The following is a 22,198-nucleotide window of genomic DNA, read 5'->3' on the forward strand; positions in this document are numbered from 1 at the left end:
GTCTTTTTTGTTTGACGTTCGAGATGCTCCTCGCAGCAGTGGGAGAGTTTGGACTTAGAAATGGTCAAGCTGAGGTGGTGAATGTTGTCGCCGTAGGATCCTGCGTCCCAGTACCGGTATGATCAGGGAATCCTGTCCAATGTCTTGCATTGACATGGCCGGTGTGGGGTGCAAGGAAAGGTTGCAGAGTCAGATGAGATAAAGACATAGACAGAACGAGAGACAGGACGAGAGATAGTGGGAGAGAGAGAGACAGAGACAGAGACAGAGACAGAGACAGAGAGACAGAGACAGAGACAGAGAGACAGAGACAGTGACAGAGAGACAGAGACAGAGATCAAGAAATAGGAATGGGCTGATAGGGAGAGGGAGAGACACAGCAAAGGTGGCAGGGGAGAAGAGGGAGGTTGTGATGAGAGTGTGCATGAGGATGTGATAGAGAATTGTGTATTGGCTGCAGCAACTCTCCTACCTGCCTGACCAAAGCGGGAAACTCCAAGATCCCAGCCCACGATAGGAAGACGGGACTCATGGTCCTCAGCACCAACAAGGAACTGTAAGCAGGTCAGTCCGGACTTGAGCTTCCTGCAGTGATGCGTTGTTCTCGGAACCACACAAGAAAGCAACATGCCAGTCCATGCAGCACCAGCCCTTGTTTGAACGGCCTGCTTGGAATGATTCCCGCCCGCGGCCCCCAACAACCAAAACGAGAATTCTTCCTCACTGGCCTTCGGTTAGAGGCATTGTCAGCGAGCTGCATAAGGCAGCTTCAAATCAGAGGTCAGGCCTGCAATGGCATCTGCAGCCACATGGGCAATCACATCAGTGAGCATTGACACAGCCGAGGCAGCTGGTAGCACAGAGAATAGAGTCGCCAACACATCCCACGCCGTCAGACCAACAAGCAAAAGACCAACGACCAACTCATTCCTTGTGCAACAATGAGCTGCTCCTGGGGTTGCACAGCAGAGAGAATGGAATGTCAAGGGAGTCGGGCATCTTCCAAACTCTCGGCATTTCATTGGTTGCTGCTCCGGGTGTGTTGCCAACCCCCACGTGCAGAGCAGGCAGCCAACACACCGCCATCCCTTGCAAAGAATCCTTCCCACTTGCCAGGAAGCCCCTACTGATTGTGGAAGCAAAATGTGACGTCTCCGTCAAACCAAACAATCTCAGAGCGGAGACAAACGTCCATCTACTATCATGATGACATGTGTACCATCACAAACATGACGTGCTTCGTGGCCGCCGAATACCTAGGTAGGTATTGTACCGAGTATGTTTGAGGGCCAAGACTCAGTGCCAGGGATGGTCTCCTTACGAGTATTGCTCCCTAGCCACCCCACCTACCTCGAGATCGTATGCTGTCTGCCCAGCCTCTAGGTATCAGACCTCCGTGGTCCGATACCCTCTTGCTGCTGCCCATCGGTGACCCCTACGAAGCCAAACAATGACTTGATTTTGGGGCCCCCCGGAAAGATCGAACTTACCTCGACGAAGCAGGCGTCTCTCCTTCCGTTTCTGCATATAGTCCCCAAGTGGTAGATTGAGGTCACTATACTTGAATCGTCGTTGAACTGCCCGAATCTCCACAGCGGCTTGGTCAGTGCTATCGTATCCCCCAGACCAACACTTAGAAATGACATGGCTGAGTAACAAGTCTTGCGTCTCGAGATATTCGCCTCGGGTAAAATGGCGTTCGATGGCCTGTTCGTCCACGTCCTCGGATACTTTGCGAGCTGTTGAGATTTCGTGCAAAACACAGCCGAGTGCAAAGACTTCTGACTGCACTGAAGGTAAATCAACTGAGATCAAAGGATGCTATGCGCGTGTGCTAGGAGCAGCAATGGATACGTCGCCATCGATGCAGCTCCCCAAGAAATCACAATATTTGATGTTCTCATCCCAGTAAAGAAGTAAATTGTGGGAATCGGTATCAACTTGAAGCACATTCTTCCCGTGCAAGTATTCTCGAGGAAGCTGTATTTCGGACTGGGAAGCCATCGCATCCTCAGGGAGAGCGATTCAGGAGTGAATCGGGGGACGGTGATGGCATGGCAACCGAGGATGGCAAGGCTGAATCGGGCGATGGGCCAGGAGATGGCGAGGCGGAGAGATTTCTAGGTTAGCGGGGAGTATGATAAAAGCTCTCGAATTCTTGGAATTTCGTACCTTGGTGCTCAGACGTTATGACAACGAAAGCTGTGCCATTGATCGCGATTCAGACGCGGCCAGAGATGACTCGCGCCTCCGACGCATTTAGGGAGGTCTACCGAGGATTGACAAGGCTGGCAGGGCAGCCTTGTAGATGTTTGTTTACCCAGCCGGAATCGGAATGCGGTGTGTCATTGTCCGCGCTGTGCAACCTCCGCCTGATCCCCCTCACTGTTCGCCCCTTCCGCCGAGGGCATATCTCTGAAGCAAGGTGGTGCACATTCGCGGCACGGGGAACATATATCTCCCATTGACGTCGACCAACAAATGACTGGTGTCCCTCTGGAAGTCGCCATCATTCGAAGAGTGCTCAAGACATGTATACTCAACTGTCATTGCTCTCAAGGCAGGGTACATCTTTGTCCAACAGGTATGGAGATTTGAAGTTTTGGGTGGAGTCTGTACGGTATATCTTGCATAGTCCACTCAAGGTGAGACAAATGGGTATGCAAGAGCAGCGAACATAGACGCTGATCAAGTCACCGCGGAGGGCACAACTACATCTCCAAGACGAAGAAGAACCATAATCGGACTCTGCACCACTACAATCTGCAAGCGCCTAGCTGGTATCTCAAGTCGACAAGAAACGCGGTTCAGAACCAGTGTCTGGGCACCGGAGTCCCAACTCCTGATCCTTTCACCGTGAAAGATTTTCTTCGATTCAACATTGCCACCAGTTATCCGCAGCTCGGTAAAGGCAAGGAAAAGCTGAGGCTGACCATCGGTGTCATCTGTACCGTGGCCTAACACTTACCCAAAGTTCTTCGCCGGCTTTAACCGGAGTGACGAGCAATGAAATTCGGAAAGGGGACAGGAGTGAGGTGTACCATTTAATTTGTAAGTCACGGTCTCTCCACCGATGATCTCTTCCCAGACCTAAGGTGTGGCCAGAGAGTACGACAGACTCTAGTCCTCGAAAGGATCGTCGTGAACAGGCACTGGCCAAAACACTCTTCAGCATCGCTGTTCGAGACCTGACTCGTCTCCTCCTCCTCCTCCTCGCGCTGTGGACGTGCCATGGCATCTTCTCCCGTTGTTCGCGAGCGATACCGAATCGAAAATACGTTCTTGATCCACGTCTACTGCTGGGCTGGGGCCTGAATCAGCGCATTCTTCACGGACGGACTACGATACAAGGTATGTTCTCCCGTTGGATCGAGTGAAATTTGAGTACGCCATTGCCGTGTGAATCTTGACCATACTGTTGGTCACATAAGACATTGGCCACAGCCCACACCAGATAAAGTGCATCAGGTAAGCTAGCTTTGGCGAATGGGAAGGCATACCCGCCGTAGGTTGAGGATTATTTCGCGGCTCAAGCAGCTGAAAAGTAAGCCTCAGACTCCTCTGCTCCTTCCTCATTCTTTCCACACTCTTCATTCTCCTCTCAACTTGCGTTGTTCCGTCATCATCATCCACCAGGGCCATCACTCGCTCTGCGGACTCTCAATCGCTACTCTTCGGTCATCTTCTGTTGTCGTCGAATTCCACGACCCCCAAATGGCCAACGCTATCATCTATGCCGGGATGGTACAGGAAGGCCAGAACACCTATACCAACTCTACAACCGCGCCTACAGAGTGACACAATGCTCCCCGTGCCACCACTACTACCACATCTTCTCTCAGTGTGGCGCATCCCCAAACCTGCGGCTAATGTGCCGAGCACCACGACACAAAACACACAAGCAGAAAGGGGTCGGAGGGCTCCCACCCCGATGTGCAGTATGCAAGGTTGCTCATACCGCCTTTAGCAACGCCTGCCCTGTCAAAAAAAGAGTCGGGATGGGTAGAGCAGACTAAACAGCTTCGAAATATTTACTGGCACGACCTTTTCAAGGCTAACCACCCACACTACCACACATAACAGGCCAACAATAACACGCCAGGGGTTTGCTTACAAGTACCCCAGCTCACCTTCCAACGGCAACCCAAAACTGGAACCGACCTCGCACCTCCCAGCCCCGGAAGTCACTAATTCCACACGAATCAAGCCGCAAGCAGCCCTACTGATCAGCAAATTGACTACCGGACCGGTGATGCAAGTGCCTTCACGAGGACCGGAACCCACCAGGGCCTAAATATCTGCCGCAGAACTGAGAACAGGATGGATAGATATTACGGCGGCGGCCACAGCATCGGTCTCGGAGAACTAGGCATCCATACCGACCAAAAGGCGACTGATCCCGCCATAGCTCAGCCTACCATTCACGAAAGGTGTAGGTGTCCTTCGCATCAGGAAATCTGCAACAATTGGCCAATGGAGCACGCCGAACTGACCATTTCCCAGCGTATAAGAACCTGTATGTACTGCGGCCATGATTTCAGGTCAACATCAGAGGTGCGCAGACACTTGAGAAGATATCGAGAGCAAGGAACACAAGGGAGTTTCTTTCAATAGGAGCCAGGAAAACTTGAATCGTACTACCTCGGCTTGGGCCTCGAGACTTCTGACTCTAACCTATATCAACACCTCCCAAACACCCACCCGCTGACCGAACGATCCGGAGTCTATCCCCCACAAACAGACCCAACGAAGCGCCAGGTCTATGGTAGAAGGCCAGGAACTACAGATCTTACAGTACCATCGTCCGGAAGTCAGGAGAAATCGTCCTCACCGGCCTGTTCCAGGATCCCAGGAACCCTCGAATACGATTCATATATCACCCGATTCAGGGGAGGATACTAGAGACTCATGACACTCATGTTGTGGCCTATAAGCCTCGGCGGGAGGGGGCGAAGGGGGCGAAGATTACCACCCTCAGCGGTCCTAAGGAAGCTAGAGACGGGTCTAGTCCACCGCCCAGCACGCGTGCAGACATGACCGCAGACCGAATTGGGGGCCGTCACTGGTGAGGGCGACAGCGAAGGCTACGGGGTGAGTGAGATAACCCTGAGGTGAGGAGGGTGAGTTGTGCCCAAGTGACGATTTTTGTGTTTTGTGCAGTGATAGTGGCAAGGTCGGGGGGGGGCAGACGGCAATTTGCGAGCACACTAGCTTACGTTTACATTGGATGAGGCATCATGTTTATCTTCGCCGCCGCCGCCGATATACATCTGCGTCTGCGCATCTTGATGGTGACGGTAGGAAGCCTTTCAGCTGCACTATCGACCGATCCTGATGTCCTGGGGTTGATTTGAGTACAGCAATCGCGAATCTGAGATTAAGCGCCCTCCTTATGGCCCGCTCCATGTCATTGTCGCAGCTTGCCTGCCTCAGGCCGAGGGCTTGGATCTATTGTCATTACCAGGACCGTGCCGTTGATGGCCGCGTACCCGTACTTCTGGTTTCAAAAAGCTCACTGGGAAGATATCCAACTTGCAAAGGAATTCAAGGGGCTGTGCTGTTGATGCAGGGGCCTTTTTATTTTGCTCGACTCCAAATTATGTTGGACATGGTCAACATTATTTTGCTCTTTTTCACTTGCAACCTGGATCTGGTGAGCCTGGGCCTGAGCCTGAGCTACGATAGTGTTGCAGGGTCTCCAGGGAATTGACTGTACTCCTATCACCCCTGTGGCACTTCTCCTTGGGGGATAAAAGAGTGACCAACAGTCAATGTGCCCAACTCCGCACCAGCCATGAAGCGCCAATTCCTCATGTTACTGCCGAACTGATGGTCCCTTCAGAATGCGACTGGTCGACACTTTCTCCTGTGCCTGCCCGTTCCCACCTCGACCAATGTACCCAGGAGCTCACCAAACTCGAATGTCTGTTCATAGAGTTTGAAACGCCTCAGCAATGGACTTTCTTTGGGAGAACGGAGTGGCCCACCTTCCATTAACTGCTCCGAAAGACATTTCCCGACCTAGAACGTGTCATCCAACTTTGATGGCTCCATGTGGACAAGTGAGTGACAGCCGAGAAAAGCAGAGTCCAGACCATGGCTTGATGTCGGTCATGAGTGGTTTATTCGGCGCCAGGACCGACCGACGAAGTTTCCACTTCCACCTCGGTGGTATCCCTGTGTCTGCACGATTCCGCCTCTTGGTGGCAGGGGAGCCATGTTGTCCCTCGAAATGTGGATCTGTAGACATGTTTGTGCCGAGTTCGCAGCTGTCAGCCGCAAGCGCTGTGGTTACTTTGCACTTGGATGACGGGGAGAGCGGACATGAAGGACCTGATAAAGGCAGTCGAGGCCGAACAAGGAGCTGCAAGAATGAGCACCATGGTGTTGATGGCACTGTCAACAAAGCCGCAGTAGCTCATCCATGAGGCATGGTTCCAAGGAAGTCGCTGACACCGTTTCAAGAGAGATGTACTCCGTGCTCAGTTTTGTGTGAGATTGGATCATGTAAGTCCGCTGAGGGGGAAGTAAGTCCTTGTGATGGACAGTCGCAGGGACCATGTCCTGAGACTCATATTCCCCTGATTGTCTGGTTGATACTTGTGATGTTAACAGGTGCAGATTCCTCAATTCATCTATCTTCTTTGGACCTTTGTCCGGGAGCGACGTCTCGTGGCGCTGACGTCACACTGGCCAGCGTGGCACTTGGAAGCTTCTGGAAGCTTCTCTGCTACTTGTACCTCTCTTGTGGCCAGGACCACAGCGCTCGTACGATGGGCGGATACGGAGAACAGATCGTCCCCTTTGCGTGGCTCTTGGGGTTACTTGACTTGAAGAGAGACACTGACGCTGAGAAGAAAAACGGTAAGGAGAAGAAAAGCAAGATCCAATTCCTGAATCTGTGTTCATTGACCAAGGTGAGGTCTCACTAAAACTGTCTCTTTCCTGAGGGCTAGTCAAGTGCCCCTTCTACTATGTTATCTGACCGACATCTGCCTCAGTTACATGCAAGACGACCATCCCAATGTCGACGGCGATCAAGTCTAGATCGACCGACCATTGCAACTGCCTCCCCCATTCTGCAGGTCTTTTCTCCTTCTCCTTCTCCAAAGCTGCGTCGAGACGTCCACGCCTCTTCGTCTCTTGCTCAATACGCATGAAGAGCTGTGGGAGAACAGCATCAAGTCAGAAGTCTCTGGCTGTGGTTGTGGAGCCGGTAAGAAGTGAGTGATGATACCCATGAAAGCAAAGTGACACTCATGAAAGTGGTTCTGAAACTGACGCTGAAGGATCCCATCGTCATCGACTTGTCAGGCACGCACTGGAGTCTGGATGAAAGACCTGTCCCGCAGATTAGGCCAGCCTGAGCCCACAGTGGCCTGCCTTCTCTTCGATGGCGATGCACCAAGGCGCAGAAGGGATTGGGCTCCTGACGATACCGGATTCCCAGAAGGTCGACTGGCCTCATCCTCAAAGCTCTGAGGGGAAAGCTCTGTGCCAACCTCGATGTCTTTCTTCTCTTCCTCCTCTCCCTTCTCTCCCTGCTCTTCCTTCTTCTCCCGTACAACGAATCATCTTCTGCGCCCTAGTTCTCTCTCGGGCAGCTCTTCGACAAGGCCGGCTATGTCTCTATGGACGACGTGGCTTGTACGACTTGTATCGATAACAAAAGGACTAACGCCACCGGACCGTGCTTAGAGTTCGCCCTAGTTTAGAGGGATCGAGATGACGTTCCCCAGTTTCCCAAAACTCGGGATCGACAGGACCAAACAAACTCTCAACTCCACCAGGCCCTCTGGTACCGGGGGATCGAAACGACAGAGTTATCACGTGCACCACGCTGGGTTGATTCACACTCGTACTGTTGTATGTACATTGCAGTCCATCCACGAACAAAGCCTTGCTATCCCTACGAGCACAGGGTGGAGGGGCAGGCTCCTATTGCTGACGGTGCTCCGGTCAGGTGGCCACCCAGAATGCACTTTTCCAACCGTCCAGACCAGTGACGTCAGCTGGATTGCCCCGAGACAAGATTCTCAGACCATCAGATCCTTGCAGTGTTCAAAGGATGGACTGGCTGCGGAACCGATGGGTGTTGCCCTGTGCAGTGGGTGGGATTGGGGATGACAGCGAGGGTGTGGGAGGGCGAGGGAGCTGTGCGTGCGCGTGGGTTGCGGGTTGGAATGTGACCAGTTGGCGAGTCGCGTGCAGATGCGTCCAGGGCTGAGGGAGTGTGAGAGAGTGTGACAGCGTCAGAGAGTCAGAGAAGTGTCAGAGACTCACAGAGTGTCGGGGCTGTGAGAGTCCAGTCGACGCCACCGACGGCGGAAACGACAGTTCTGGGAACGAGAAATTGGGGGGATGGAAGTTGCAGGCGCCAGGCGACAGTTGTGGCCGCGGCCTCGACCCCCGATTGGCTTCCACATCTGCTCGCCACCTTCCCAAAGCTGCTCGCCACCTTCCCAAAGCTGCTCGACGCAGGCAACCGCCGACCGAGCAAGCATTGGCGGGCACTGATTGAACACACCTTCGCTTGTCCAAAACTCACCATTCCTGTCTCGTCGCGCTTCTCGACGCAACTATTGGAATGCATCCATGCACTCGCAGCCGCTGCTTCCTCCTTCCCCGGGAGCCGCGATTGGACCATTCCTCGCTTCCAGCCTCGTCACCCCGACACCATTGGGCCATCCCCAGGGACCCTGGTCTCTCACGCTCGATAGTCTGCCGCATCCCAAGCGACAGAATCACCCATCTTAGCCGTCTTCTCGCTTGCTGCAGACGAGAAGCGCGAAGGGGCTTGCATAGGTCTCGGGGTTGGAAGTCTTGATCTATTAGATGGCTCAGCTGAGAGATGATCGCCCGCCGTTGCCGGTCCGTCAGGCTCAGCCGAGACAGAAACTTCGGATCGCCCACCTCGTTTTCGCTTTCTCGCCGTCTCGATCACACCAAAGAAGCCTCCGTCGGTGAGATGGCTCGGAAGGGCGCTTCGTATCGTGCTTCTCCCCTCGATTCCAACGGCCGTGGATCGCACACAGACGAACAGATGGTATGTATATATGAACCTTCTCTCGAGAACTCGACACGTCCGTCCTCCCTCTTCCTTTTCCATCACTCCCATGTCCAACCATCCCTTCTGACCTCGAGCTCTTCCTTCGTAGACACAATCCCCTTTCTTTTGCACAACATCTCATCCACTCGACCTGTCGCCTCGGTCCCTTGACCAGACATCATCTTGATCCGGCAGCTTCTGTCTACTACAACCGCAGCCCGCGCCAGACATGGGCGATTCCGCACCTCCTCCCCGGAATGAGAAGCCTTTTTGCATCCTCAGGGAGACAAACCCCCAAGAGTCGCGCGTGAACCCCCTCGGTCAGTACCCGCCAAGCCAATTCTCATCTGGCCCGGCCCAACAGAGCCCCCCTCGAGGATACCACTTTGTCGACGCCCCTCAAGAAGAACTTCGACCCCATGATCTACTTCAATCAGCAATCAACAACCATGTCAACCCAGCTTCCGAACTGCAGAGCCACCTGCACCTCCGCGACGACGATCAAGACAGCGTTGGCCGTGGCCGCGGCCGTAGCCGTACCCGTGGGCCTGGGTTTCGGCAGTACATCAGACAATCATACGGAGTCCGGAGTGCAGTCGACGATGAGGCAGTCAGTGCACGCGTGACAGAGTACTTGGCCGGCCTTCAGAGAACACAAGTTCCAAGTGAGGACCTGATCTCTCGCCACGAGACCCCGGAGCAAGCCCGGGAGGAATCACAGCAGCAAGAATCATCATCGCTACCCGTCTTCGGACCATTGACTCTATGGCAGACGATTGAAGATCATGCGGGACAAATACAATCCCGGACCGAGGAACTCCGGAGGCGGCGCTACGACGCAGAGCGTGAGCGAATCGACCAACGAGGAGACCTGTCCGCGCGCTACAGGCCGATCTGGGAGGCGCTGAGAGGCGATCCGAGGCGAGTCCGTGGACATGCTTGGACGTGGGAGCAGAGTCCGTCTCGGCTGCCACCGTACACCGACCACACTGCTGGTGAGCACGATGTTACCCGGCTTCTTCATGAAGTCGATGTCAAACAGGGTGACGACGAGGAAGACGACATTGCCAAGCGGGGTGGCGAGGGAGACAGTGATGAGGATGAAAACGATGACAATTCCATGCGAAATACTACACATGGTGGCGAGGACAGCGACGACAAAGATGATGGCGACAACAACGACGACGCCGACGATGATGATGATCATCATCATCATCCTATGGGCCCCGCCGCCGACAATGGTCATGGTTCAGGCCATGATCAACAGCACGACGATGACAGTCACGATCATGCTTCAGAGGATGATCACCAAGACGACCAAGACGACCACGGTATGGGACCTGTCAATCATGACCACCGTGAACTCAACCATGATCATCATCACAACCATGACAGATCTGATAGCGACGACAGGGCTGTGACGGACCATGACTTTCTACGTCATGAGAGCGTGGGATGGTCCCAATTTCCCGGGCCCAATGCTCCGGACGGATCCAGGATGACCACATCTCAATACTTCTTGCACCTCTACGACGCCCTGACGAGTGTCGAAGTACGACAGACGGACCTCTCGGCGGCAGAAGACAAGGAAAGATTCGATATGGTCCTCGTCGAGTACCGGGCGATGCTCCGTATGTTCCTCCGGGAGTTCGACAGGCCAGAATGGTCAGCCATCGAGCACCGTAGGCGCCACGGGCCGTGGGACCTCGAGTACTGCGTCATGGTCATGGGCATGCAAGACAAAATCAAGGCCATTCAGGATGACTACCTGGGCCGCGTCGACTCCATCAACCGGTACTGGGTGCAGTTGGACAATGACGAAGACGACGACGAGCTGGATCGAGAGGGCTCTATGGACATCAACAGCGTCTTCTTCGATGAGTATGGGCATATTGTGATTTGCCATGAAGGCCCCAGCGGCACGATGCAACATGTGAGAGCCTGTTCAATTCTTCCATCTCCTGAGCCCGAGCCTTATCATCCTCACCGTCACCACAATCACCATCACCCACCCCCACCACTACCACTACCACCACCATCACCACCGATAGCACCTCTGTTTCCTCTCCCAGGTTACAGTGATGGATCTGAAATGCCCTTGCCAACTCCTTTACCAGAACCAGAGACATCTCGAGGGTCAGCAACACCCGAGCGGCAGTACACCTTCTACAACGACTACGACGATGCCAGCAATGATGGGGACGCATACACCGACACGGACGCGCACCCCGACACCACCAACACCGACACGCATACTGTCGAGCACGTCACAAGACAGCATCCTCTACGACGACTACTTGAACCCGTGCCGTCACCCTACAGCGCCGACAACTACGGCAATGACTGAGGCCATTACGACCAAGACGACGATGACGGAGGCGGCAACAGCACCAGCAACAAGGAGACCATCAACAAGATTCTTCCCTCCATCTAGGTACTGGGGATTGGATCCAGAAGGTAGCTGTGCGTTGATGATGTTTGCCACCGGGACTCTGGTGTGTGTGATGGTTTTCGTTTTTGTGCACACAGCTGGATTGTGGGATGTGTATGTTCCTCCTCCTGGGGCTGGGCCTTGGCGTTGATACTTGCCTCGAGGAGAGAGAGAGAGACTGAAGCCGAGTTGAGCGGGGGGAAACTGCCCCCGGGCATTCTTGGGCACCAGCAACACCGGAAGCGGGGGTGCTCAGCTGTACGCTGGGCAAAAAGTCGGTGTGAGAGGGTTGACAGGTTGTGCTAATGCAGCGTGGATGCAGCGGTTGTGAAACCAACGCAGTGTCGATGCAAGCTGAGTGTGTGCGGGCGTGGGTGTGCGCCCTTGTGGCCTTGATTCGCTCTGACATTCTCCCCCTGCCCCGGCGCCTGCAAAGGGAGGTTTCCGAGTCACGGCTGAAACTGAGAATCGTTACTCCGTAGTGCCCCTCTTGTTTTGGAAAGCCCACGCCAACTTACCGCAGTGGACACACGTTCACTGGATCGTACGCCTCGGTGATTGTGGATGGATCAGATACTGTAGTTTAGTACGCGGAGTTAGCTTTTCGACGGCGTCGGTCTGGCCCGCTCGCTTGCCGTTTACCAGGCAGTGTAAACCTTGTGGCTCGGAGGACCCCTGCAAAATAAGAGAACAATTCATCTCTTATTTTACAGGGGTAGGTACCTAAGCGGTAGGATTGAGGAGCCATCTGGAGTCTGGACAAAGTGGCCAACGTCTTTTTGATTGATTGATTATTTGTTCTTTTTGGGGGGTCAAGCACTGTGCTGAAAATATCTACTTTTCATTCCCAACTGGAATGATAGGATACTCGTTTATCAACCGAACGTCGACCAACTGAAAGTGCCTGTGTGTCCGTGTTTGTGTCTGTCGGTCCCTCCGTCGGTCCGTCCAGTTCGGTCCCACTCACTCACTCACTCATATTGGTGTTGAAGTCGATGAGACCGCTAAAGTCCAAGTCGAACGGGTCAAAGTCGTCCTGCACGACGCGGGGGTCGAATCCGAGAATGGGCGGCTCGATGCCCGGCTGGAAGTGGAGCACGAGGTCGTTGTCTTCAAAAGCTGCCTGCTGGTCGGCCGTGATGGCGGCGATGGTGAGGTAGGTGTTGCTGGTCATGATCGCCTCGTGGATCGGGACCTCTTCTTCTTGTTGTTTGTCTTCTTCTCCTTCAACTCCAGCTTCAGCTTCAGCATCGGCCTCAGCATCGGCCTGCTCACCGGCGTGACCACTTGCGGCGTTGTCCGTCGTGTTCGTCGCAGTCATGGTGTACAGCATTCCTCCTTCAACCGCGGCCGCTTCGAGTACCTCAGGTTCAACGACGATGGCCTCCTCCTCCTCCGAGTCACTGGTAAGTTCTGGAGTTGTGGTGGTCTGCTCGGTGCCGTTGTTGCTGCCGTTGGTGGTGGAGGTCTCGCCGACGTCCATGGTGGTTGACTGCTGGAGAACAGAAAAAAGGCAAAAGGTCAGCTTCTGGACGGAAAACAAAGGACGTGCGCAGGCTCTGAGGAACCATGGACAAGGCCGGACCGCCGCCGCATGGCGCTGGTGGGTGCGGATGCAGAGTTCCCGGGGTGCCAGTGCCAGCAGCAGGGCCAGCCGGATGTCGAGCTTTGGGGAATATGTACTGGCGTCGGTTGCGGCCAAGGTCCTTGCGATCTCTCTGGGCAGGAGACCTTGGGTGTAGGAGAACTTAACAATTTTAGCGACGGTCAATTATCACTTTGAGGGAAGGGCTGAGACATTGGCTTCTCCAAACCTGCCACTGGGCCTACATTCTTTGTGTAAATCAGGAACATCACATTCCAGATCCGGAACATGTGGCGCCCCTGTTTTCGGACGGAAAACTTACACTGTGAACCCATCGAAGAATCTTTGGTGAAAGCGGCATCATTACCTTCACGCGCAGGCCTCAGCACAAGTCTGGTCGCCAATTTCAGAAATATTGCCTGAAAAGATTCCCGAGGTCCATATTGACTGCACCAAAGACTGACGCAGTGGGTTTTCCTGGTTTGCAACTTTTGTTCCCGTGGCTGACCAAAACAATCAAAGAGGTGTGATGAACGTGCACCCTGTCCTCCTCTAAAAACATCTGTCGAGCCTGCTTTCGTGATATCGAAAGTTTGGTGTGTGCCTGCGAAATCAGCTGGAGGTAAAACCTGACTCCGAGAGTCAGGCGGTGTGGAACGAGAGACGAGTGGCTCGATAGGCTCTGAAGAAGGAAATCTGCTCAGTGTGGAAGAATTCTGGAAGTTGTAAACGTCAAACATGATCTTATGAGACCGGCAGGTCGTTGCATCCTGCTTCATCACACCCTACCGATGTGCATATTCGAAATTGGTAACTCGTTTCTTTGGGACTTCTGTGCGCCTGGATCATCATCAATAGAGCGCAGCCTGTCGGCAAGGAAAGGGAATTGGTAGGCTCCGCGTTGTCCAAGAGAAAGCCTTTGCCAAACGCCGGGCATTGCTCTGCTGCGACCTCGTAACAGATCATCACCCACCGCATTGAGATCTTAATCCATCTGGCAGTGATACTTCATGACTTCGCTGCTGTCAAGCCTCGATCTCCGGAGTCGTATGTGAGAGGATTCTGCACATCACAGGTGGCGAAGCTCCCCGGCAACCCGATTTGCTTCACTTATTCACAACTTCCTGCCCACTCAGTGACACCAACATGAAGTGAATCGGATGCGGCAGAAAACTCGACTTGTATTGAATGCTCGATGAAAATTTTCATGCTGCCAGCACACCGCCTGCACAAAACTATTAATTCGTCTTCTCCTCTTCCAAAACCTTTGCACCATCTCATCTCATATCACACTCCAATTGTCCAACATTCTTCTCGCGCAATTACCTTGCTCCGACACAAGCTACCTCTCGACTTGTAAGTGCTCCTCTCAAGTTGATCGGCCCATGCTAACCTCGACTTCAAGTGTTCCGCGATGGAAAACAGCGATCCCTTCACCGTCGACCCCAGTGGTCAGTCGAAGCACGACCTCGATTCCATCTGGTTGATGGCCAAGGCCACTTTTGCATCCAACAACAACCAGATCACCATTCCAACTGTCGTGGCTGAAGAACTCTCTGGAAAAGACCTACAGGAGTTGAAGAAACGCTTCAGGTAAACAGAAGCCAGCTCGGGATGTTTTCTGGCTAATTCATACAGTGCTCACTTCGGAAATGTCGACACCATTGTTTTCATCGACGATACTGCCAAAGTTTTCCGTATCTGCAGTGTCTCTGATGTCGCAATGAGTACTCCACCAGCTGGTGCACCTGCGTCACTCGAATCGGTCTCAAGCTCCACTCGTCAACCTGGCTCTGCGCAAGTTGACCACACCAAAACATCAGCAATCGCTCCCAAACTTCGGCTTCCACGCAGAAATGCACGAGTTCCTCGTCCACCGAACGCCTTCATACTGTATCGCAAGAAGCATCACGCTCTTCTCAAGGCTGTACAACCAGACCTACCAAACAATGACATCTCTATCATCCTGGGCAAACAATGGAAGCAGGAGAGTGAGGGAGTCAAGAATTACTTCAAGACTATGGCTGAGATCATCAAGGTCCAGCATGCGAAAGCAAATCCTGGTTACCAGTACACACCTCGCAAGCCTTCGGAGAAGAAGCGTCGCATGACCGCTCGGAAGCGTGCTCGTCTCAATGCAGCAAACACCGACTCTGATTCTGTTTCTATCTCCGATCATGAGATGACAGATGTTCCTGACAGCCCCGAAAACGGCGTCTCTGCTACTGAGCCAACTGTCGTTCTCAACTTTCTGACCGACGAAACTGACAACCTTCATGCGCCTGTCACTCACGACCAGTCTGCTGAGTCCAGTCAGTACAATTCGCTCGGCTTGGTGGAACATGACGAGTACTCTGACGACATGACACTCAAGGTTCCCAGTGGTCACAAATTTGCTGAGATGGACTACGACTCCCTCATTCACAGTCTTTACAAATCTATGAAGAGCATGGAGCGAGGTGGTTTGAGGCATGAAATCACCTGCTCGACCCCTGACGAGGCTTCCTACGTCATCCGTGATGCGAACACTGTCGTTGACTGGGCAGGCTTCGAAGCTGACCGCAAGCTTATCGAAGACACCATCGCAGCAAATGCCGATGAGTCGGCTGAGCGACTCGGAACTGAGACGTTTGCGAATGCAGCCGAACATGAGGCGTTCAAGGAAGAATTTGACCAGCTTCTCTGGATGTGGGAATAAGCACAATGGTCTCTGGGCATTCCACTGCATTGTACAAACCAGCAAACCATCATGACAACAACGTTCATCGGCATTGACATCGCCTGCAATCTTTGCATGACGATTGGGCTCTGCCTCATACCCCACCACTCCTGTGATTTCAACAGCACTCATCGGCATTGACAATCATCAGCAATCTTGTTTGCATGGTGATTGGGCTCTGCCTTCTGGCCCCCAGATTCCACGTTTCGGTGTTCATCAACAACATTTATTCATCGGCGTTGACATGATCATCAGCAGCAATCTTGCTCGCTGAAGACTTGGGCTCTGCCTGCCTCGGATTCCGTGGCCTAGTCTCCACCTGTGACAGGTTGGAAGACAACAACACCGGACGTGCGACATTGCACCATTGCGCAACAACTACTGCGTAATCTCTCCCCCGTTCTGCATGCGTTCTTGGAATTTCGACACACAAAAATCGGAGAAATGAAATGGCTGGCATTGGCATCCTAAACCGAAAACCCTCGAAAAAAAATACTTGTCCTTTATGCTTTTCGCACATACACCAAAAACAACAGCACACACACATCGCGAACTGCACAGTGCACCGGCAATCACAAATCAGCATCGACCACCCCCCTCATCGAGCACATCACACTCATCATGGCAAAGGAAGGAAGGAAGCCAGGAAGGATCATTCTGGGATGGATGGAGTTCATTGGTTTCTACGGTAATTCAAGGCTTGACGGTATGGATGGCATTGGTAGCAACATGGTTCTCGGAGTCTCGGAGTTCTGGATGGACGTTCTTTGGAGCCTTTTGGCATGGACATGGGCATGGACTCTGCCTGGCAAATTGAAATGGATGGGATGGAAGTCGATCATCGTGGATCCTGCAGATGAATGCAGCCACTCATCGTCACTGATTAGAAGTGTGTAACTAATTAATCAATCAATCACAATGCAAAATGGCAAGATCGTTCCGCCAAATGCTTGCTGCGCACTCCAGTTCTTGTGATGCTCCTTGTAGGAGTATACTCGTCTTTGTATGTCATCGCTGTAGTATACCAGAGCCATGAGCTACCTAGGTCCTAGTATACAACCCCACCCCTGCTGCTCCTGCTCCTGCTTCGACTTCTGCTCCTGCTTCTACTCCTACTCCATCACTTGCAAGGGCTGATGCTTATTCCGCCTGCCAATACCGTGTATCTTGATTGTCTCTGTGGAGAAGGTCTCGGCTCGTCAGAGCCATGGAATGGTAGGTCGGTCTCCTTCTTCGCTTTGTGCGTAGTGCCTGTGGTAATTGAGGAACGCAGGAGAGAGAAAAACTCGTGAAAATGTCAGTTCCCTTTTTGTTTCTCACAGACTCAGGGTCGGGCTCAATCTTCAAGAGCAAGAGGAATCAATTGATGGAGTACGAGCAAGCCACAGTGATCAGCTCAGGCTGGCTGGCTTACCGAAAACGGCCCTCAATGTTCGAACCCACCACTGGAATCAGTCCTCTCCTCCGCTCACTCTCAAAACTCTGTTGTTGTCATGCAGATATATTCCCCCCGCACTTTGGGCACCATTAGAAACTCGACGGATCTGGCTATTGAGGACAGAAAAAGGACCGGTGATGTTGTTGTCATGGAGGTTGTAAGTGTCCCTGTCGGACTGCACAAGAAAGTGTTGCTACAGATCACGTGATGAGGAAGATATGTGCCCGTCGCGCAAACCCGCAACCCCGCAATAGAAAAAACCCACTACGGCAGCCTGTGGATCTCACCGACACTAATTTGGAGGGCTTGTCAAAAGAAACGTACTAATTGGCTACTTGGCTCTTGGCGAGATGGAACAGGAATATAGATCCGCGAGATCAAGGTTTGTTTGACTTTTGACTTGAGCATTTAGGCCATTTCCAAACGCATGGTTCGGAACCCGAAGACGTGTCCGCTCCTGAGGAAGATCTTAGTATCGACGTACACAAGACCCATCTCGTCCACCTACATGACCACGATGCCAGGGGGCGCGTCTGACCCTCAATGTCCTGTGGTATATGTGTCAGATGGAGTCGCTCACGTCGTCGTCGCATGTGGCCAGCGTCAACGCCCCGGTTAACCACCCCGCCGCGCTCAGGAGGTTCTCCCTGCTTCTGACCAGCGTTGCATTTACGACCGAGCCGCAGACGAGGAGGGTGTGCATGGGCATCTACAGTTCGACATTCACGGCCAAGTACGAAGTCCGGGGTCCGATCGTCCAGTACAAGCCACAAAAGACAGTAATCAAGGACGGCTTCAACTACAACAACATTAAGAGGTGGACGTCTAACTCCCTGGTGCAGTCCGAGGGCGAGTCGGTCTACCTCATGCAGAGGATAATCGGCGTTAGCAACAAGCTCGGGTTCTCGGTCAAGGCCACGATCAACAACAGTCTCGGCAGGAGGCTCGCCATCTCCAAGAACGGCAGAGCCCGGTCAGGGACAACGACGCCTTCCTCGGGTGCATCTTCCATTTCTAGGTCACCAATGAGGCGTAGCTGTCCGGGATCCTGTGGAACTGGATGACATTGGTGTACGACAACGCGGCTAGATTCGTAAACCCGGCCGACGTACGCTACCTCCGTGGCCAAGCCCTGGAACGATGGGTGTGAAGGTGTTGCCTTCGGAACCAATGATTCCTCTCAACTGCCTTCTCTTTTGAAAGCCAAACTTCCTGTAGGTTCCATACCCAACTCTCGTATGACGGCATCCAACTCGGGGTCCTCTATCGCCATTTCTCAACCCCTTCGACGGTGTCGCCATTCCCGAGCTCCCTGCCACATCAGCAGTACTTAGGCAAACGACGAAACGGCAAACGGATACTGTCTTGCAACACCTTGGTCTTCAGCCTGCTCATGGTGCAAGTTTGGCAGCGAAGGAGAAAATGTTGAGAGCTCACATCGGCTTGAGGGAGATTGTCGCTCAATCACCTGCGTGAAGAGTACATGTCTAGTAGCGAAGAGGAGACGCTTAAGTTGATCAAAAAAACCACAAACAGGATCACAACATACCCATCCACACAAACAGACAATGTTACCACCACAGAGACTTCAATGGTGTGTTAGACGAGCGCCCTCATTCCAAGTGGAATGAAAGTGGTTTTCCAGTACTGAAACAACAAATCATCCAGTCCACAATGTCGACGGCGTTCATCAAACGCCGGAACCGGGGTGTGCACAATCATCTCCAAGCTGATCTAAGAAACCATCATCCCGGACGCGTACTTTGTGAGTCTGGCCAGCGCCAGTGACACCGTTATGCTTTGCAGCGGCAACATCAACCTCGTCCACAATGAGTTCGCGAACAACTCCGCAGACACGTGCTTGGGTCCCAGGAGCTCCATGCTGAAGAAAGTAACCCTCGTACAGGGTCCCTCGAACCGATGCCGTCGAGGGTATTATTAGCGTCCCGAGACGATACCCTCAGACAGGCGTAGGCACTAGCCAAAAATATTCTGTCTGGGAAATATTTTTGAAGTTGAGCAAAAAAGTAAACCCTGGAGACTCTTTTCTTGCGTTAACATCGCCTTCTGATTGATTTCGTGCGCTTCCTATCTACTCAAGTTCGGCCTTTGGCTCGAGTAGAGACATTCAGATTCAGACCCCGAGGCAGAAACTTTCGCCGTCGACAATCCAAATTTCGAGTCATGATGGGCTTGTGCTTGTATCTTCGTTTCACGCCATATGAGAAGCCACCATCCCCAACTCCCCCGCCACATATTCTTCCCCCACTAACTAACTATTTGGTCCGTGACATGGGGTGAGGATTCATAAGGCTTATTAGTCAACTAGTGTAGCATCCTTTCTGCCACTGCGCCAAAGTGTGCAAACAGCCAGTGTCCCTCACGCCGGTCGCACAGTGTCATTCAAGAAACAAAAAAAACTCCGAGGAAGCAGACAAAAGAAACGCTACTCTCTGTCCATATCCATGTCCATGTCCATGTGCATGTTCATGTCGCCCTTCTCTCCTCCGCGTCCGCTTTCTGCGCAGGCGACGACGGCGCTCCCCTTGGGGGTATCAGCCTTTGTCTCCCACTGGAACCAATCCCATCTCAGCTCATCGAGCTGCTTTTGGTAGCCAATACGGTCGACCTCTTCTCCCCAGTCGGCCGCCGTCTCGATGCCCTGGTTCATGGCCCCGAACAGGCGGTGCCAGGCCTGCGGGTCGTCTGCGAGGGCGGGAATCTTCTCCTGCAGGTAGTACATACAAAGACGCTCCAACTCGCGCGCCTCATGGCTGTAGGTCCCAAACAGGGAAGGATTGGCTTTGGAAATTGGGTTGCCATCCTCTGGGCCTCCCTCCAGCAGGAACAGGAGGCCGCAGAGGGAAGCACCGAAGGGAAGAGTCATGGAAGGCGGTGCCCCCCAGAGCAGTACGCAGGCGATTCCCGACCAGTCGGGCCGGACAATGATGTTGAACACGTCGAGGAGATGGTTGTGCAGCACCTGGGGCCAGTCCTTTTCGTCGTGGAGGCGGCCACCACCGCCTGCCAGCCGTAGCGGTTGACATACCAAGTCAACGAATTGCTTCAGGATGCCGACGTACTTGTCCTGATTGACCCGCAGACCGAGCCGGTAGCGGTTGGCGGCGATGGGGCGCCCAGCGGGGGATACGATCCGCCACACAAACAGCTCCGCCGGGTGTTCGGGCACCATACCCATGTGGCCAACGTAGGTGTACTGCGGGACAAAGTCGCCGTATGCCTCTTTGGCCTGGGCCAGTTGGTCCTCATCCAGGCTCTCAGGAGTTATGTAGAACTGGGTCATAAGGTCGGGGTTGGTGACGGTGGTGTCTATGATCTCGACCGTGTAGCTGTTGCGGAATTGGCTCTCGGAGGGGTACGCGTGCACGTTGAGCTGCCGCTCCCGGGCCTCGGATGGGCCGTCACCCTCCATCATCAGGTACGTCTTGAGGCAGTACTCTTCGCACTCGGCACGGTTCAGGTGCGGGCGTTCTTTGAAGAACTCAAGTATGGACTCGATTGCCTCTGGCAGAAGTCGCGAGCCATCCGCGGCCGATTCCCACCCTACCGCGTCGGGCTTCGACAAGTCCTTGCAAGCACTCTTGGAATTGTTCTCGGAATCGCTCTCGGAATCGCCCTCGTCGTCGCTCTCGGTAATCTCTTCATTTCGAGAGACATTCATCTTTCCATCGACTCCAGCCAAGGTCAACTTGTCCATCTTCTCCAGGCCCGGGACAGACGCGGTGGCATTCAACTCCTTGAGCAACTTTCTTCTCTTCGCTTGAACGTCTCGTTCTAATTCGGCCAATTCGTGCATAGCCTCGTCATCCAGCTCCTTCTCTTCCTCTTCTTGCATGTCGCTCGCACCCATCTCGCTCCAACAATCCTCGGGGGGAATGTACTCCTTATCGAAAGGCAGGATCGGGATCGTCTCCTGTGCATTCATCGACTCCGGGCTTTCAGCCTCATCCGGCGAGTCCGAACGGAAGCTCATCTGCGAGTTCGAGCCCCATGAGCGTCGATCACATGACATCCAATCTTCGGCGCTGTCCTCTTCATTGCTCATATTGTCATCCTCAATCTCATCAGGTGCATTCACGTTGGCGTCAGAGCTCGGACCAGGGTACGCCATGCTGTCCTTCGCCTTGAGTCTCTTGACTGAAGGGACGAGGGTGGTGACGTTAGCTTCTGTGTGGGGTCTCTTGGGCTGAAGATAGGAGGGGAGGAACGACCGACAATTTTGTTCCGTGGTCAAGATTTGAGTACTTTGGTGGAGAAGAGGGAGTCCCTTGGTCGAGACTTAAATACTTGGTAGAACAGAGGAATTGTGCATAGAACAAAGAATCAGAGACTCATGCCAGAACAAGGACTTGTGCCAGAACAAAGCATGAAGAAAGGCGATAAAGAAAACTTCCAGAAAACAAAGACAAGGCTTTGACGCAGTAGTATAATATATTTCACGACGACGCGGTGTTAGTTTTTGGCTTGCTCCCTGGAATAACATTGAACGGCGTTGTTGCATGACACTCGACCGGCGGCGTCCTCGTGCTGTCCTCGTGCTGTAGGTTCTTCAAGAACCTATTCCATTCCTTTCCATTCCGCAGGCGATCCAGAGTTTGATCCTCTGCCTTTGATGCGCTGATGCGAACTTCTGCTGTTCCCATCCCTTCCACCCGTTCTTCCTCCGAGATTTACATTCGGATTGGTACTTAGGGTTATCCTCCCAGCAGTCCTGAAACACCATCAACGCTTTGGGCTCCATAAAAGCCGGTCAAACCCCCGGGTATTGACCTACATCAATCATTCTTGCCGCTCGGCCATGGTGGTTGCTGTCGCTATAATGGTTCGTCAGTGGGGTGTCTTAGCACATTGTCCTTGTAGAACTCGGTTCAAACAGAAAGTCTCGCAATGACCCAGCACCGTTGTTGACCCCACGCCTGTTTCTCACGTTACACGGGCGCAGCGAGATGCGAGAG

The 22,198-nt window shown here is 53.2% G+C and overlaps 5 protein-coding genes across 5 annotated transcripts; 3 read left to right on the forward strand and 2 right to left on the reverse strand.

Annotated features, from left to right (window-relative positions):
* Positions 1 to 9,278: 9,278 nt before the first annotated feature.
* On the forward strand, positions 9,279 to 11,396 carry PV08_07041 (uncharacterized protein; the record flags this gene model as incomplete). The annotated part of the gene is made up of 1 exon (XM_016381373.1): positions 9,279 to 11,396. One exon carries the CDS (start codon positions 9,279 to 9,281, stop codon positions 11,394 to 11,396), a length of 2,118 nt encoding a protein of 705 aa, XP_016234475.1.
* A 1,051-nt stretch (positions 11,397 to 12,447) lies between these two features.
* PV08_07042 (uncharacterized protein) lies at positions 12,448 to 12,963 on the reverse strand (the record flags this gene model as incomplete). The annotated part of the gene is made up of 1 exon (XM_016381374.1): positions 12,448 to 12,963. One exon carries the CDS (start codon positions 12,961 to 12,963, stop codon positions 12,448 to 12,450), a length of 516 nt encoding a protein of 171 aa, XP_016234476.1.
* Positions 12,964 to 14,479: 1,516 nt separating this feature from the next.
* On the forward strand, positions 14,480 to 15,763 carry PV08_07043 (uncharacterized protein; the record flags this gene model as incomplete). Its single annotated transcript, XM_016381375.1, has 2 exons — positions 14,480 to 14,658; positions 14,704 to 15,763. 2 exons carry the CDS (start codon positions 14,480 to 14,482, stop codon positions 15,761 to 15,763), a joined length of 1,239 nt encoding a protein of 412 aa, XP_016234477.1.
* Positions 15,764 to 17,788: 2,025 nt separating this feature from the next.
* Positions 17,789 to 18,286, forward strand: PV08_07044 (uncharacterized protein; the record flags this gene model as incomplete). The annotated part of the gene is made up of 1 exon (XM_016381376.1): positions 17,789 to 18,286. The coding sequence occupies one exon, from the start codon at positions 17,789 to 17,791 to the stop codon at positions 18,284 to 18,286; it is 498 nt and encodes a 165-aa protein (XP_016234478.1).
* A 1,382-nt stretch (positions 18,287 to 19,668) lies between these two features.
* PV08_07045 (uncharacterized protein) lies at positions 19,669 to 21,354 on the reverse strand (the record flags this gene model as incomplete). The annotated part of the gene is made up of 1 exon (XM_016381377.1): positions 19,669 to 21,354. The coding sequence occupies one exon, from the start codon at positions 21,352 to 21,354 to the stop codon at positions 19,669 to 19,671; it is 1,686 nt and encodes a 561-aa protein (XP_016234479.1).
* Positions 21,355 to 22,198: the final 844 nt, after the last annotated feature.

Source organism: Exophiala spinifera (genome assembly GCF_000836115.1).
Source record: "Exophiala spinifera strain CBS 89968 unplaced genomic scaffold supercont1.5, whole genome shotgun sequence".
In the NCBI taxonomy this organism is placed as follows: Eukaryota; Fungi; Ascomycota; class Eurotiomycetes; order Chaetothyriales; family Herpotrichiellaceae; genus Exophiala; species Exophiala spinifera.